Below are 17814 nucleotides of genomic sequence, written 5' to 3'. Positions count from 1 at the left end.
AAATCAAGTGTTTAGCATGTATCAACCACAGCAAATGAATATTTTATGAAGAAAAAAATAAAACCATATTATTAGTGGATGTAGCAACATTGCTCAAACAACATCTTGACATAATAGTCACTATGTTTCTTGGGCATCTGTACAAAAATATAAAGTTACACATTTCCTGAAGGTAATATGACCACAAAATTGAGCAAGCAGTTGAAAATTATGCTAAAGTTTTGTGAGATTTTATGATCACTTGATATAACAATAATTAAAAAAGAGTAATTGTGTAGATGTAGCTAAATCTGGGAACAAAAGAATAAAGGAAAAAAGAATTGGAAAAATATGAAATATAGAGATTTAACATTCAAATCTAACAAACATTCATATCTAACAAAATGAAATTCGATGGTGAAAAAAGTAAGGTTCTACATTTAGGCAAGAAAAACCAAATGTATAGGTATAGTATAGGGGGTACCTTGCTCAATAGTAGTAACTGTGAGAGGGATCTCGGAGTCCTAGTGGACAATCATTTGAATATGAGCTAGGAGTGTGCTACAGCTGCCAAAAAAGCCAACACAGTGCTGGGCTGCATTAACAGAGGGACAGAATCAAGATCACGTGAAGTATTAATACCACTTTACAATGCCTTGGTAAGGCCACATTTGGAATACTGCATCCAGTTTTGGTCACCATGATGTTAAAAAAGATGTTGAGACTCTAGAAAGAGTACAGAGAAGAGCAACAAAGATGATTAGGGGACTGGAGGCTAAAACATTTAAGGAACGGCTGCTGGAATTGGGTATGTCTAGTTTAATGAAGAGAAGGACGAGGGGGGACATGATCACAGTATTCCAATATCTCAGGGGCTGCCACAAAGAAGAGGGAGTCAAGCTATTTTCCAAAGCACCTGAAGGCAGGACAAGAAGCAACGGGTGGAAACTAACCAAAGAGAGAAGCAACCTAGAACTAAGGAGAAACTTCCTGACAGTTAGAACAATTAACCAGTGGAACAACTTGCCTCCAGAAGCAGTGAATGCTCTAACACTGGAAGTTTTAAGAAGAAACTGGACAACCATTTGTCTGAAATGGTATAGGGTGTCCTGCCTGAGCAGGGGGTTGGACTAGATGACCTCCAAGGTCCCTTCCAACATTATTATTATTATTATTATTGATCATCGCACAGTCAGCCAGATGTTCAGACTGGATTTGGCATTTTGTCTACCTATCGAGTCCTTACCCAGGACCTGGGATAGGCAGATGTGGATGTTTGATGGTATTACAGATATCGTCGCAGGATGGAAGCAGTTCCTAATAAGGCCGCCTTTTGCAATTGATTAATAGCGAATTTGTCAATGCCAATTGTGTTCAAGTGGTGCTCCAGTTGTTTTGGGATTGCACCCAAGGAGCCTATTACTATTGGTACTACCCTTGCTTGCTTTTGCCACAGTCTTTCTATTTCTATTTGTAGGTCTTTGTATTTTGTTATCTTCTCCAGTTCTTTCTCGTCTATTCTGCTGTCTCCAGGCACTGCCACGTCCACTATCCAGACTTTTTTGTCTTTCTTATCGACAATTGTTAAGTCTGGGGTGTTATGTTGCAGGTGCTTGTCTGTTTGAATTCCGAAGTCCCAGAGCAGTTTAATTTTATCATTTTCTATGACTTTCTCTATTTTATGATCCCACCAGTTTTTGCTTACAGGCAAATGATATTTTTTGCAGATCTTCCAATGCACCATTGTTGCTACTTTGTCATGCCGCTGCTTGTAGTCAGTCTGTGCAATCTTCTTGCAACAGCTTACCAGGTGGTCCACTGTTTCTTCAGCTTCTTTGCATAGGCGGCACTTATGTCTGTTGCTGTCTTCTCAATTTTGACTTTGTATGCATTTGTCCTTAAGGCTTGGTCTTGTGCAGCCAGAATTAGTCCCTCGGTCTCTTTCTTCAATTTTCCTGCTCTTAGCCATTGCCAGGTTTTATTATTATCTGCTTTCCCAGCTATTTTTTTCATGTATTGGCCATGTAGTGCTTTGTCTTCCCATGCCTCTATTCTGTTCTTCATTTGGTCTTTCTTGTAGGCCAGTTTGGTCTCTCCAGTAGTCAGTAAGCCTTCCTGATATACTAATTTCAGTGCATCTTCATCATTGTTCTTCAGATATTCTTCCAAAGCCATTTTTTCTTCTTCAACCATCTGATGTACTTGTAGCATTCCACGCCCACCTATTTGCCTTGGTAGATAAAGTCTATCAATGTCACTGCGTGGATGAAGGGCATGATTCATTGTCATTATTTTTCTGGTCTGCCTATCCATTGCTTTTAGTTCTGCTTGAGTCCAGTCCACTATTCCAGCTGTGTACCTAATGACTGGGATTGCCCAGGTGTTGATTGCCTTTATGGTATTTCCTCCATTGAGTTTGGATTTTAAGATCTTCTTCACTCTCTTGATGTATTCACCTCTAATCTTTTTCTTGACTTCAGTGTGCTTGATGTTGTCAGCTTGAAGGATACCCAAGTATTTGTAGTACTCTTTCTCATCCAGACTCTTAATGTTATTTTTGTGGGGCATCTTGATTCCTTCAGTTTTCACTATTTTTCCTTGTTTGATAGTAAGTGTGGCACATTTGTCCAAGCCAAACTACATTACAATATCTTGGCTATATATACGGACAGTGTTGAGCAGCGATTCTATTTCAGATGATGTTTTTCCATACAGCTTCAGATCATCCATATAAAGGAGGTGGGATAGTCTGGCAGATGTTTTTGATGTTTGATAGCCATGTCCTGAGTTATTCAGTATTGTTGACAGAGGAAACAGTGCAATAACAAATAGTAATGATGATAATGAATCTCCTTGAAATATTCCTCTCTTGATATTAACCTCTCCCAGCCTCTCACCATTGATCTGCAACTGTGTCTTCCATTGTGCCATCGATCTTTGCACAAATTTTCTGATGTTTCTACTGACTCCTGTTATTTCTAGGCACTTTATTATCCAATCATGTGGCAGAGAGTCAAATGCCTTTTTGTAGTCAATCCATGCCACATTCAGGTTGGTCTTCCTTCTCTTGCAGTTTTCCAAGATCATTTTGTCTATTAGGAGTTGATCTTTTGTTCCTCTGCTGTTGGGGCGGTTTCCTTTCTGCTCAGGTGGAAAGAGATTGTTTTCAACTAGATGCTGTTGCACTGCATCAGCTACTACACCAGTTAGTAATTTGAAAGTTGTTGGTAAGCAGGTAATTGGCCTGTAGTTACCTGGTGTTGCCCCTTTTGCTGGATTTTTCATTATTAGGTAGGTTTTCCCAGTTATTAGCCACTTTTCAATTTCTCCTCCTTGTAGTATATTGTTGAACTGCTTGGCAATGAGTGGGTGTATAACAGTTAGATGTTTCAACCAAAACCCATGCAGTTCATCTTCACCTGGTGCTGACCAATTTTTGATTTTCTTGCTCTTTTTTCTACCATTTTTGTTGTTATTACTAGTTCTTTCATTTCAACTTCTGTTTTATTTGCATCCACCTCTTTTAACCAAGCCGCATCCTTGTTGTATTTCTTTGGGTTATCCCATATCTGCTTCCAGAACTGCACTGTTTCTTCCTTGTCAGGTACTGACTGATTCTTTGCAGTTTCTCCATTGATGGATTGGTAGAAACGTTTCTGATTGGATTGAAATTGGAGGTTCTGCCTATAGTTTGCAATTCGAGCTTCATATCTACTGATTTTCCTGCTATAGCTGTTATTTGTTGCTTTATTATTTCCAGTGCTTCCTTGATCTTCCTTGTTTCTAAGTGGTATTTCTTGATTAGGTATTCTTTGGTCTTCTTGTTCTTCAGCTTCTTTTCTTTCATCTGTTCTAGCTTGCTTGCATGTGATCTTAACTTGCTGATCTTATTTTCTAGTCTAACCTTCCATTTTTCTGGTGCACTGTTTGTTTATTTTTCTTTTTTGTTGATTTTGCATCCCAGGTATTCTGTTATAACTGCAGCTGTGCTGTACATTAGTTGGTTTGTTTCTTGCAGTGAATTGGTGGTTATACTTGATATTGCAGTATTTGCATCTTTTAATGCTTGTGCTAACTGTTTCTTTGGAACAAGCTTCAATGCAGGTAGCCTTATTCTGTTGTTTTTGTGCTGTTCTAGATGCTCAGTTATTCTTTGTTTCAATTCTTTTATTTCTTTAGTTAGAGGTTTTTGTTCTTCCTGAGGAAGAGGTGCCTGGTTTCCAAATGAGAACAGTTGTATATCTCTGCTGGATTATTATTATTATTATTATAATAATACATAGATTATGGAAAAAATTGCAGTCATTCCTATAGTTATTGGCACAGATTAAACATATTTTAAAAGACTATTTCTACTATATCAGCTACATATTTGCAAAAAAAATGATGATGATGGGGACATGTTATATCTTATAATATTACTTGGATAGTTCCTAGATTCCTGGTGAGAACTCAAATTTTCAAAGAATACCTGCCAAAAATGTGATTCTTTATATCTTTCATTGTGCTATGTTATTTCTTGATGAATAATAATACTTGACAGAATAACAATATAAATAATATTTTGATGCTTGTTAATACCTTATTGTAAGTTAGCTTCCTCTCACAACAGAACATATTGTACTAAAAGAAGCTTCTAAAATTCATTTTTAGTTAATTTTTAAATGTAAACCTGCAATTAATCTCTACGTCATAATGTATTTTTGAATATTTTTTATTCAAAACATTAAAATACAAATTGCAAAAAAGAAAAAAAGAAAATTCAAAAACAAAGCAAAACTAGGCAAGACAAAAAATGTGAATAAAAAGAAAAAACAAACATACACATTGTCTCCCCTAGTTGAATACTAATAAATGTATTTTAAGAGTAATAGTTTCCTCCCCTTGTGAAAAAGGCCCTGTTTATGAACTTCTACAACTCTTGTTTACCCAACCCATTTGACCCAGCATCTAGCTACTATATAGAAATAATATAGAAACATATGAAAAGAGACATTTGTTGAGATACTGTAAAATCAAAATTATGAAGAAATCTGTAAATCAATACAAGAGCTTTGAATTGGGCCTAAAACATACTAGGAGCTAATGAACAATATTACTAGCATAATCATAAATATTAATTCCAGTTGTATTTAATAACAATTGACGTTTCCAGATAGCATTTATGGAAGATTCACAAATAACACAGTACAATAATCTAACTGAAAGTATATGAGGGTATGGATTATTGCACTGAAGTGTTCTGTATCAGATAGAATTATATCTGGGATTTCACCCCAAGAAATTTTGTGCCACAGAGATCACTTCTATGGCAGCTTTTGCTAACATCCACCGCATTCTCTTTCTGAAACAATTCTATTCAATGGAATGTGGTGGTACAGAATGGAATATTCTTTCAGAATAGTGAACTAAACTACATTCAATCCTATAGCATTTAAATTGCATTATATTATATGATTCTCCACTGTCTCCAATATACTATAATATCTACTGAAGGATGTTATGAGGGAGCAATTGCAAGAAAAAAAATCAGCACAATAAAAAATGCTTATAATGTCTATTTTATGACTTTGAATCGGACAGAACAGGATTTTATTGACCTGTTTACACTTCCCCTAAACAAGTAATTACAATTTTTATACGGAGCCACCTTAGGGAAACCCACCGGAAGCTGTTAAGACAGTAACAGGTGCAGAAGTATGCACTGAGACTAGGGAGGCATGAAAGACTGGCTCCTCTTGACTCCCTGGGGTATAAGAGAGAGAGGGAACAAGAAACCCAGGCAGACTTGCAAGCTTTTGTTATTATTGTATGTCTCAGTAAAATACAATTCTAGTCTTCCCATGGAGTCAGTTTCCCGATCTAATCTATCTAATAGGGCTGAGAATCAAGACGTACTCCTTGATCGAGCTTTGTTTGCTATAGTTGTTAAGTGAATCGCTGCAGCTGTTAAGTTAGTAGCACAGTTGTTACGTGAATCTGGCTTCACCACTGACTTTGCTTGTCAGAAGGTTGCAAATGTGATCACAAGTTCCTGGGTCACTGCAACCTTTATAAATTCAGTGAGGGGAAAAAAGTATTTGATCCCCTGCTGATTTTGTACATTTGCCCACTGACAAAGAAACAATCAGTTTATAATTTTAATGGTAGGTTTATTTTAACAGTGAGAGACAGAATAATAACAAAAAAATCCAGAAAAAATGCATTTCAAAAAAGTTATAAATCGATTTGCATTTTAATGAGTGAAATAAGTATTTGATCCTCTATCAATCAGCAAGATTTCTGGCTCCCAGGTATCCTTTATACAGGTAACGAGCTGAGATTAGGAGCACTCTCTTAAAGGGAATGCTCCTAATCTCAGCTTGTTACCTGTATAAAAGACACCTGACTATAGAAGCAATCAGATTCCAAACTCTCCACCATGGCCAAGACCAAAGTGCTGTCCAAGGATGTCAGGGACAAGATTGTAGACCTACACAAGGCTGGAATGGGCTACAAGACTATTGCCAAGTAGCTTGGTGAGAAGGTGACAACCGTTGGTGCGATTATTCACAAATGGAAGAAACACAAAATAATTGTCAATCTCCCTCAGACTGGGGCTCCATGCAAGATCTCACCTCGTGGAGTTTCAACAATCATGGGAACGGTAAGGAATCAGCCCAGAGCTACATGGGAGGATCTTGTCAATGATCTCAAGGCAGCTAGGACCATAGTCACCAAGAAAACAATTGGTAACACACTATGCCATGAAGGACTGAAATCCTGCAGCACCCGCTCAAGAAAGCACATGTATAGGCCCATCTGAAGTTTCCCAATGAACATCTGAATGATTCAGAGGAGAACTGGGTAAAAGTGTTGTGGTCAGATAAGACCAAAATCCAGCTCTTTGGCAACAATTCAACTCACTGTGTTTGGAGGAGGAGGAATGCTGCCTATGACCCCAAGAACACCATCCCCACCATCAAACATGGAGGTGGAAACATTATGCTTTGGGGATGTTTTTCTGCTAAGGGGACAGGACAACTTCACTTCATCAAAGGGATGATGGATGGGGCCATGTACTGACAAATCTTGGGTGAGAACCTCCTTCCCTCAGCCAGAGCATTGAAAATGGGCCGTGGATGAATATTCCAGTATGGCAATGACTCAAAACACACAGCCAAGGCAACAAAAGAGTGGCTCAGGAAGAAGCACATTAAGATCCCGGAGTGGCCTAGCCAGTCTCCAGATCTTAATCCCATAGAAAATCTGTGGAGGGAGCTGAAGGCTCGAGCTGCCAAACGTCAGCCTCAAAACCTTAATGACTTGGAGAGGCTCTGCAAAGAGGAGTGAGACAAAATCCTTCCTGAGATGTGCACAAACCTGGTGGTCAACAACAAGAAACGTCTGACCTCTGTGAGTGCCAACAAGGGTTTTTGCCACCAAGTACTAAGTCATGTTTTGCAAAGGGGTCAAATACTTATTTCACTCATTAAAATGCAACTCAATTTGTAACTTTTTTTGAAATACTTTTTTTCTGGATTGTTGTTGTTGTTATTCTGTCTCTCACTGTTAAAATAAATCTACCGTTAAAAGTATAGACTGATCATTTCTTTGTCAGTGGGCAAATGTATAAAATCATCAGGGGATCAAATACTTTTTTCCCTCGCTGTACATGCCAGTTGCCAAGCATCCATGTTGATCATGTGACCATGGGGATCCTGCAACAGTCGTAGATGTGAAAAATGGTCACAAGTTACTTTTTGCAATGCTGTTCTAACTTCAGTCACTAAAAGAATGGTTGTAAGTCAAGGACTACCTGTATTGAATTGCTATGCTTATTCATCAAGGACATAAACAGTTTAAAAATATTTTAACAGAAAATATTTAGCAGGGGAATAAAATCAAAGGAATTAGTCAAGAACAAACCTATTTACATATAAATATATTACAGTCAGAATGGGAGAATTCAGCATATTATAATAAATTACTTATTTAAATTTCTATCTAAAGTCCTCATTTTAATGGAAGATAAATTAGAATTTATGGGGCTCATCTTTTTTTATCTTTTAAAAAGAACACTGGAATGATTCTGTCTCTGAGTTAAGAGAGGTATTATTTATCAAGTCAAAATAGCTATTGTTTAAAATAGTCTAACATTTGTTATAACACCTCTATAATTCTAGTAATTACTCAACTTCCTTGACCTGTTTTAAGAAGTCTGGTTAAGAGATGCATTTCCTAAAATTGTGAATAAGCTTCTGCAGAAATTGGTACTAATTCTGAAACTAAGGGAGACTAATGGAACTTAAGAGAGGCTCAATCAAGCAGTTCAGGATACAGCATTATAGCTAACACCAAGAAAATAGGGGAAACCTTTTTTTTCCAACTGCTTACCAAGATCTACCTATTGGAAATCTCATATAGGACAAGCTCAGACTTGGAATAATGAACATAGTATTAACCAATACAATTACTAAGAGCAAAATTAGTGTTACAATACAAGAATATGAACTGGCTCTCATCACAGACTTGATGAACCAGCATGAATGCTCTTAACATTCATCTGTATCCTACTTTTCAGAGGACAGTTTAATAAAACGGTTTTCACAGAATTAGTGACACAAAATAATATGTCATTTGATCTACTTTACTATAGAACTATAATGTGCAATCCTGTTTGTTGTTTCCAGCATCACTAAAATGTTTTTTTTAAACAACAGGCATTTGTCCTAACTACTGTGATGTTTTATAATACTGTTTTTGTCTAAAGAGGAAATAAACTTTGATCAACACAACTGTCAGTTTCAGATATCACCTAAAGATGTCAAAACATATTTAAAGTTTGTGTGCTAGAAGCAGATGTCCAAGAAAACCAGTTTCCATAGTGAAGAAAAATGACAGGCAGGTGGGTCTGCATAAGACATAGTATGGAGTTGGGACTTCTGGTCTGACGTTGCGGTGAAATGGGCGCAAAAAGACAGGGCTCTGTCTTTTGTCCAATTTTGCCCCACTGGGGACCCTGTAAAGGGTCAAAGGTTGCCCCGTAGAGGCGACAAGCAAGGAGGGGACCCTCGTTGATTGCGGGAGGGCGGCGGCCCTTCTGTTTGATCGGAGGAAGCCCTCCAAACCAGCGGGGGAAAGACTGGCTACATTTGTTTAGCCAATCAGAAGCTGCTGACAACTGAAGAAAATAAACACCAAGGAGCAACTTTTCAGCAATGTGAATGAAACTGGGTGAGACCATATCCTCTCTTTATGACTAAGGCTTTTTCCTAGAAATAATTGCCCCAAATTCCCCAATGAGAAGGGGAATTTCTACCCCACTCCGTCAGGAAAAGAAAAGCGGCAAATTAATTGCTTGGGGGAAAACAGAGAAAATTACAAGATTAACTTGGAATTAATACACACATATGGCTTTGAAATTTGGGGACTAAAAGTGCTTTTGAGACTTTTTTTAAAAAAGAGACTTGAAAAGTTTGTAATATAAGTTTGGATTTAGAAAGCTGGAAAATGGCGCTAAGGACATCTAGTGGTGAATTACGGCACTACAATTTGTTATGCCTAAAGGAAAGTTGGCTTGAAGCCCAGATTCGGATAAGACTCTTGCTGTCCTTGGAAACTTTCACTTTTGAAGACTGCAGCTGGGAAAAGGGGGAAAAAAAAACTCTTGGGCTGCTTATCTGTGTGGCAGAGACTATAAACTACTTTGAAAGTGGCCTGCCTGAACTACAAATATAAATATTAACTGACTTTCAGAGCTGTATTGTGGAACTATTTCCCTGCAGGAGAAACACACATCATTGCTTGAGATGATGGAATATTTTGGATTATAAATCTTTGATTGATGAACAACTTTTACTATAAAGACCACCTACAAAAAATAAAATGGATGTCCCATACTCAGCTTTAAATGGTTAAAAACCCATCCCTAACACCTGTCTCCAAAATCTTCAGTTTGATATACCACCTAGAAAATATGGATGCAGATTAGAAAGAAATTCTCTCCATATTGAAATCAATACAAGAGTCAATTGCTTTAGCTCATGACGAGACTAAAAATAACACAAAGGAGATAAAGCAACAATTTTCTAATCTAAATTAACAAACCCAGAAAATGACTACAAAGAAGGAACTAGCAATCCAGGAAATAGAAGGAAAACTAGAAGAAGCAGATCCAAAGATGGAGGACCCAAGGAAGGAACTAACAGACAGACTTAGACAACTGAAGAACTAGAAGACATAGCGATAATATCGGAAATGGAAAAGAGATCTTACCAATCAAGATTTCAGAACACATTTGAGGAAAAGGAAAAAGAACTGACTGAATGGAAGATAGAGCTGTTAGGAGAACTGTGGGGAATTGAAGAAGGAGGGAGGCTGTTTAATGAATATCAATGTGCTAAGTGTTCTTCCCAAAATACTTTAAATAAATGGTCTTTTTTTATTCCAAACAATATACACAAACACAGAGGAAGAATTACTTGATGATTCAAATGCATTGACTTGGAAAGTTAATTGGCAAAGGAAGAAAGCTAGAGTAAGACTGAAGAAAATAGAGGTTTTGACCCATTAGATGGGATATTATACTATTAATTAGATGTTTGAATATAGTGGAGAATAGATAATTGCTAGAAATAGAAGTATTATTATAACTAGAAAGATAAGATTTGTAAGCTTTTGGGTACCTAAATATAACTTACTTTGGAATTATAAATAATAGAGATATTTTGAAAACTTTTTTAATTAAAATTAAAAAAAAAAGCGAAAACAGGATACTGATTGAACATATGGATGTTAAGTGCAAATGCAATTAAGATATGTTTTGGTTAGAAAAGATATCTTAAACTGACATTGATATTATTAGAAAAATGTAACAAAGATGTTGATATTCAATTGTATATTTACTAATAACAATAAGAATTGTATTTGCCTAGTATGGGAAAACAGGTACTATTGGAAGAAGAGAGGAAAAATTTGATGGTGTAATATTGGATCTAGGCTGAAGAAGTTAATATAGACCACTGAATTACTAATGGACCTAGACAACACGTTGTTTATTAAGTATTTGACTGTAAAACTAGAAAATTCATAAAATATTTATATAAAAAAAGACATAGTATGGAGTTCAGACTGAACTTCTTCTGAGGTCACTGTTAACAGCAGATTTTTTTCTTTTTTCTTTAAAGAACTGAAGAATTTCATTTTGCACAACATGAAAGCTCAATTTGTTCCAGGGTTTCCCATTTCTTTAACCTGTATTATAGTACATAAAAAGCCATGATTTTAGTTTGAAAAGAGAAATTCTAGCATGACTAATAATTCAGCAATGCTTTGAGACTTTAAATATAAATGAATTCTAAATGGTTTTTTATGACCTTAAAGGCATTTAAAAGGATACTTAACTATATTCTCATAAAAAAGTTTACCAGTATAAAATCCAATGTAATGATTAGAGTAAACATACATATTTATTGTAGAAGTGTTCACAGAGGTTCAGTAATTGAGAGAACGTGCTTTTCTTATATTAAAAAACATTCCATAAAAATCCATGAGAAGGGGAGTAGAAAAGAGAGGCAGAAACCTAGAGCATCTATTCTCAGAATTATAATCTAGAAGCCAACATTCTGTCCTGCTGCACCTATCTAGAAGATGGCATTCCCAATATCCAAAGCTCTCATCCAAAATGTCATGCTCAGAAATATATCTCTTGTACTGTTCCCATGAGCAAACTTTCCAGGCTATTTCAAACAGTAGATTGGAACACTTTATTATCTCACTGAAGGAAGCGGTCAGTTTTTTTTTATCAACTGTAACTATGGTAGCAACTAGAATTCTTAAAAATGTTTGTATCTGCTTATCTCAAGTTGTGCTTGACATAACCTGGAATTCTAATTTGCAAACTTCCTGAGCTGCTACTGTATTTCCCCAAAAGGCCTACCCCGAAAATAAGCCTTAGCTTGATTTTTGGGGGGTGGGCCTAATATAAGCCCTACCCCCAAAATAAGCCCTAATTAGGGGGCAAGGCACACACTTAAAAATCAAACTAGGGCAGGGGTAGGGGTGTGAATCTGCCCCATGCACCCCACACCCACTTACCTTGCAACCAAACCTCTCCTCACTGGCCCACTTCTTCTGAGGCGTCTTCTGCAGCCAGGCCTGCATTTCTCAGTCAGAGGCCTTTCCTGGAGGCCTGTGCAGCCAAGAACCGAGCTATGGATTCAATTCATAGCGCGGTTCTGCAAGAATCCATAGCTTGGTATTTGGCTGCATAGGCCTTTCAGGAAAGGCCTGTCTGCAAAATGCAGGCTGGAATGCAGATGCAGAATGAAGCCGCTCCTTCAGCCCCAGAAGAAGTAGACTTGCTGGGTGGGGCTGTTGGTACCGGAGGTGAGTAAGACATCCCCCTGCTGCCTCTTTTGGAGGAAGAAAAAACAAAACAACACTCGGTCTTATTTTTGGGGAAAACATGGGTACTAACTAGGTATGTAGCCTTTAACAAGTTGTTCTAGCAATGATTAAAGTCACTCAATAATAGGAGCTACCTTACTAGTTTGCTAGTCTGAGAATCCCAGGCCTAATGGTACAACCAGGTCTTGAGAGACTTTTGGAAAGTCAGGAGCAATGGTGCCAGCCGAGCCTCAGTGGGAAGGATATTCTACAATATGTGCACCACAACTGAGACCATCCACTGGCTAGGGCCCACCAACTGTAGGTCTCTAAATGATGAAAGCTGCAGCATACTCTCTCTACTAGATCTGGTGCGATGGGAAGATGTAATTGAGGAGATGCAGTCCCTCAAATAACCTGGGTCTATGCCATTGGGGCTTTAAACGTCAAAACCAGCACTATGAATTTATAGATGACAAATGAAAAAAGAAGAGGAGTCTATTTATTTTCCAAAGGACCAGAAAGCAAGACAAGAAACAATGGATGGAAACTAATCAAGTAGCGAAGCAACCTGGAATTAAGGAGAAACTTCCTAACAGCGAAGACAATTAACTGGTGGAACAGCTTGCTTTCAGAAGTTGTGGGTGCTTCATCTCTGGAGCTTTTAAGAAGAGACTGGACAGCCACCTGTCTGGAATGGAAGGCCTCCAAGTCCTTTTCAGCTCTATTCTGATTTGATTTGGATCTGCAAACAAACTGGTAACCAATGCAGTCACGGAGTAGAGGTGTAATATATGTTCTATGAGGAATACAGAACTGCTTGTGCCATTGCTTTTGCACCAGTTGACACTTCCAGTCTTCAAGGGCAGTGCCATGCAGCACGCATTAAAATAGTCCAACTGGTCTATTAATAGTCCCTGCTGCTTTAATATTTATAGATGCTGAGAAAGCTTTTGATCAATTAGATTGGAATTTTCTATTGAAAGTTGTAGAGGAAATGAATTTTGGAGATAAATTCTTGTCTGCTCTCAAGGCCATTTATCAACAACAATCAGCGCAAATTATAATTAATGGGGGATTAACAGACGTATTTAAAATAGGAAAAGGTACAAGACAGGGTTGTCCTTTATCCCCCTTGTTATTTGTATTAACAATGGAGATTTGAAGTTTAAATAGTTCAGATAAAGTAGAAATAGTCTTATTGTATATAATATTAATGTTTTAATTTTGAGAGAGGAACTGCTGGGGCATTTCCCCTGGACCGCATCAAGAGGAAGGAGAAGAAGGTGAGAAGTATGTAGGAAGGTTGAGGTGAAGGAGGAGAGGGGGTGAGTGAAGAAAAAGAGGGAAAGAAGTAAGTTGGTTTGGGGTGGGATGCGGTTTGGGGGGAAATGGGCAGGCAAGACCGAATGTGGTGTGTATCAATTTGTTTTATTTTTTATCTGAAGTATTTGTAAGATTGTTATGTATTGTAAAGTTGAAAATAAAATTTTTTACAAAAAAAATAAAATAAAATAGTCCAACTGGGAGGTGACAAGGAATGAATGAATGTGAGTAGAGCCCCTTGATCTATGAATGGGTGAAATGGTGCACAACAATAAAATTGTGCAAAATCCCTCCTAGCCATGACTGCCACCTGCTCCTTAAGCAGGAACTGTGAATCCAAGACCCCCAGGTTGCTCATAGTAGTCCCAACTACATTGCAGTGTAGTCCCATCTAGCACCAAAGATGACATAGTCCCAGAACTAGAGGCTCCCTAGAGCCAATCAGTCTTTTCAGGTTTCAGTTGAAGCTTGTTGTTCTTCTTTAGACCCTCACAGTCTCCAAACATCAGAATAAGATGTCCATATCATTGCTTAATCCACCAGGGGCAGAGAAGAACAATCGAGTATCATCAGCATATTGATGATACCTCAGCCCATGGCAATGGAATGGAGTGTGCAAGCATTTACGGGTGCATCTTGGTGCATCTACATAGTTTCCTCTTCTATGAGATGCAAAATTTATCAGTGGGCTTCTGGGTACAATGTTGTCATCTATAAAGCTGTGTATGGCATTGCATTTGTGGCATTGTCCTTCTCCAATTGTCTTTGCCTGTCCTGTAAGATCTCACAGGTGGGCATATTGTGGGTTCTATCAACTAAACAGTACCATCCTGTAGGACCCCAAAGTCATACCTCCTCTGTTGTTGTCACCACCGTCTGGAATACCATCTTCCCAGAGGCCAGGGAAATTTGTGATCCTAACTGGTGGATGATGGGTAGGTAGTATTTTTATTTGTATTTTTTTTTCACCCCAATTTTCCATTTCAGCGAGTTTCAACTGTATTTTTTGGTTTTTAACGTTCACGCCATCTTGAGTTTTTGGGTTTGGAGATGTTTAAAATCAAAATAAATGTTATGTACAGATCACAAGTATATGAATATTTGGAAAAGAACATCTGGCAGCAATGGAAGTAGAAGTGGAAAAAGATAGGATGCATGCGATGGAAGCAATAGAAATACCTATAAGAAACACACCAGGGCAAGGAGATAATACTTGAGCCTTTCTGACTCATGACAATGTCAAAAGAAGCAGACTTACCTTTTGCTCTACTGGTATGAATCCTGCCACGAACCCAAACAGTTTCATCAGCTTTCTCTCCTGTCAAATCCTTTATTTGTACCAACACACGATCTGCATATAAAAGATATAGTGAGATATATTGAGAACATTTTATTCGTATTTACATGAAAAACGAATTGAATTATTGAATTTCTTAGCAAAATTGTTGGTTGGGTCCAGGCTTATACTCACTAATGTGTTGCTGGGAATGGGGCAAAACAGCAATTCTGACTCTTTTTTAGCCCCTGTATTTCCTTAAAGGTTAGGTGGAGGATATAATGGAATTGGAGAACAGGGAAGAGAAGGAAAAACTGCAGAAAACTACCACTATGCGCTGCTTGTCCAGTTAAATGTTTCTATGAATATTTGAAAATCTCTAATCATGTTCTAGATTCCAGAGGCTTTAACCAAGAACTCTGAAATTTATTTCAAATGTTATGGAAAAAAAGTCCAAAATAGTTAAATACCAGAGGAATTCAATATATTTTCCTTCTCAAATAGATCTGTTTAAAAAATAAAACATTAAAAATATATATTTTTCATATGCTGAAAATTCAGAACCTTATCTCCAGTCACAAGAAAATGAATCTCATGAGGACTTTTTTAAGTGATATAGAAAATTCCTTACATTTATGTAACACAGCAGGGAGTTGGACTAGATGACCTCCAAGGTCCCTTCCATCTTCATCATCATCATTATTGATCATCGCACAGTCAGCCAGATGTTCAGACTGGATTTGGCATTTTTGTCTACCTATCAAGTCCTTACCAAGGTCATGGGATAGGCAGATGTGGATGTTTGATGATATTACAGATATCGTTGCAGGATAGAAGCAGTTCCTAGTAAGGCTGCCTTTTGCAATTGACTAATGGTGAATTTGTCAATGCCAATGGTGTTCAAGTGGTGCTCTAGTTGTTTTGGGATTGCACCCAAAGCGCCTATTACTACTACTACTACTACTACTACTACTACTACTACTACTACTACTACTACTATTTTAAATCTCCTGCCTCATTGTAGATTAAGAACAATATATTGTTTTTCTTTTCCTCATAGACATTACAAAGACCATAAAATAGAAGCTTCTGGAATGGCCTACCAATAAATGGCAAGAGAAACATATACATATGGCTTTTGTCTATGAGCCTTGAGAATATCATCTCATCAAGACTTATCTATATGCATATCAGTATAAGAGTTATTATCTCCTAGCAAAATATCCATTTGATAACTATGTGAACATATGAATTAATGAGATGAGACCAATGGCACAAATTTCTCCCACACAATTTTTTTTCTTCTCTAGAATAACAGTGGTCCTGCAGTATTGTATGATTCCAATACTCATATTTATGTTACTACAATGGAAATGACTACAACATAGCTGTAGGAATACAGGTAATATTCAACTTATGACCTCAACCGAGGCCAGAATTTGTTGTTAAGCAAGACAGTTGTTAAGCCAGTCATGTCCAATTTTACGATATTTTTTGCTGTGATTGATAAATGAATCACTGTAGTTATTAAATGAATCAAGTGGTAATTCAACAAAATCAGCTTGCCCCATTGACTTTGCCTGTCAGCTGGAAAGGTTGCAAATGATGATCACATGAGCCTGAGATGTTGCAACTGCTGTAAATACAAGCTCATTGTCAAATGTCCAAATTTTGATCACTTGACTGCGGATGTTGCTATGATCATAAGCATTGGGAACTGGTCATAATTCATATTTTTCAGTGATGTTGTAACCTTGAACTGTCACTGAACGAATAGTTGTTAAGTTGAGGACTACCTATAGTATGGTAGTGTTGGGATAGCTAAAGTGTTTTACTATATGTTCTTGGTCAGTTCTTTGAAAAAAATAATACGAAAGCAAATTCATCTTTAATCTAGACATATTTGGTTTCAATATGTGCCAGTAGTTCTTCCTCCAGTTTTTAACACATGAGAAAGCATTTAATTCACATTTGACATATATCAGAATGTGGCTACAATTCCTTAATCCTTTGAGACTGAAATGAATTATCTCTTACCTTTTTGCTCAAACCGGATCCATCAAAGCTAGAAACAGAATTAATTTGATGCCATGATCAGCACATGTTACTTATTTATTACTGACTACTTCTTTGTATATTTTACAGAAACTGACCTGGTTTTTCCTGTGACTGTATCATTGGCAATATTCCATACCTTTCTTTTGCATAATCCTAAAAAGAGAAAAAAATTATAATAAATTGTCATAATCAAATATTCATGCCTTGATATATTTTACTATAGTTCCATATTCTATAAATGAAGCTTAGAATTAATCAACAAGGCTAAACTGCACTTTAATCTGAGATTCTGAAATCTACAAACAGTAATGGAGTTCCAAATAAAATGCACCTCTGAACACGATACATGAATCACTCACCATGTTACACAAATATGTAATTAGTTACATTCAATCCTATGTACTAGTTACTTTGAGTATTTATTATTGGTGATAAGCACAGGAAAATGTGCACCATCTATGACTTCATTCTCTTTCAGTTTTTGTTAGAAGCATGGTATAATTTGAATCTTGAGAACTGAATAATCACTGTACTTTTCTACTGTAATTATAGAAGGATGGAAAATAAGAGTTACTAATACTGCTAACGAATTTAATTCATATATTCAGCTATAACATCTGAGGATACATTTCTTTCTGAGGAGAAACTGGACTATGGCATTCAGTACCCCAGCTAATCTGGAGAAGAACTCCAAACCTTGAAACAGAGTTCATTGTTTACTTAGGCTTTACTTGACAGGTATGCAAATAGGAAATAGGACTATCCAAAATATGTCATACACTATAAGGAATAAAAACAGAAAGGTA

The 17814-nt window shown here is 37.1% G+C and overlaps 1 protein-coding gene across 1 annotated transcript in view; it reads right to left on the bottom strand.

Annotated features, from left to right (window-relative positions):
* Nucleotides 1–17814, bottom strand: part of DARS1 (aspartyl-tRNA synthetase 1) — a 57964-nt gene that overhangs the window by 38167 nt on the left and 1983 nt on the right. Inside the window, exons 2-3 of the mRNA XM_039342343.1 lie at nt 17104–17161; nt 14933–15025 (exon numbers count right to left, since the gene is read on the bottom strand). Coding sequence (XP_039198277.1) covers nt 14933–15025; nt 17104–17161 — 151 coding nt within the window. The remainder of the gene's footprint in view (nt 1–14932; nt 15026–17103; nt 17162–17814) is intronic.

This window comes from Crotalus tigris, unplaced genomic scaffold, assembly GCF_016545835.1.
Source record: "Crotalus tigris isolate CLP2741 ecotype Arizona unplaced genomic scaffold, ASM1654583v1 scf7180000017790.654992, whole genome shotgun sequence".
NCBI lineage: Eukaryota > Metazoa > Chordata > Lepidosauria > Squamata > Viperidae > Crotalus > Crotalus tigris.
Note: the sequence above shows the minus strand (reverse complement) of the source record. Positions and strands in the feature narration are given on the sequence as shown.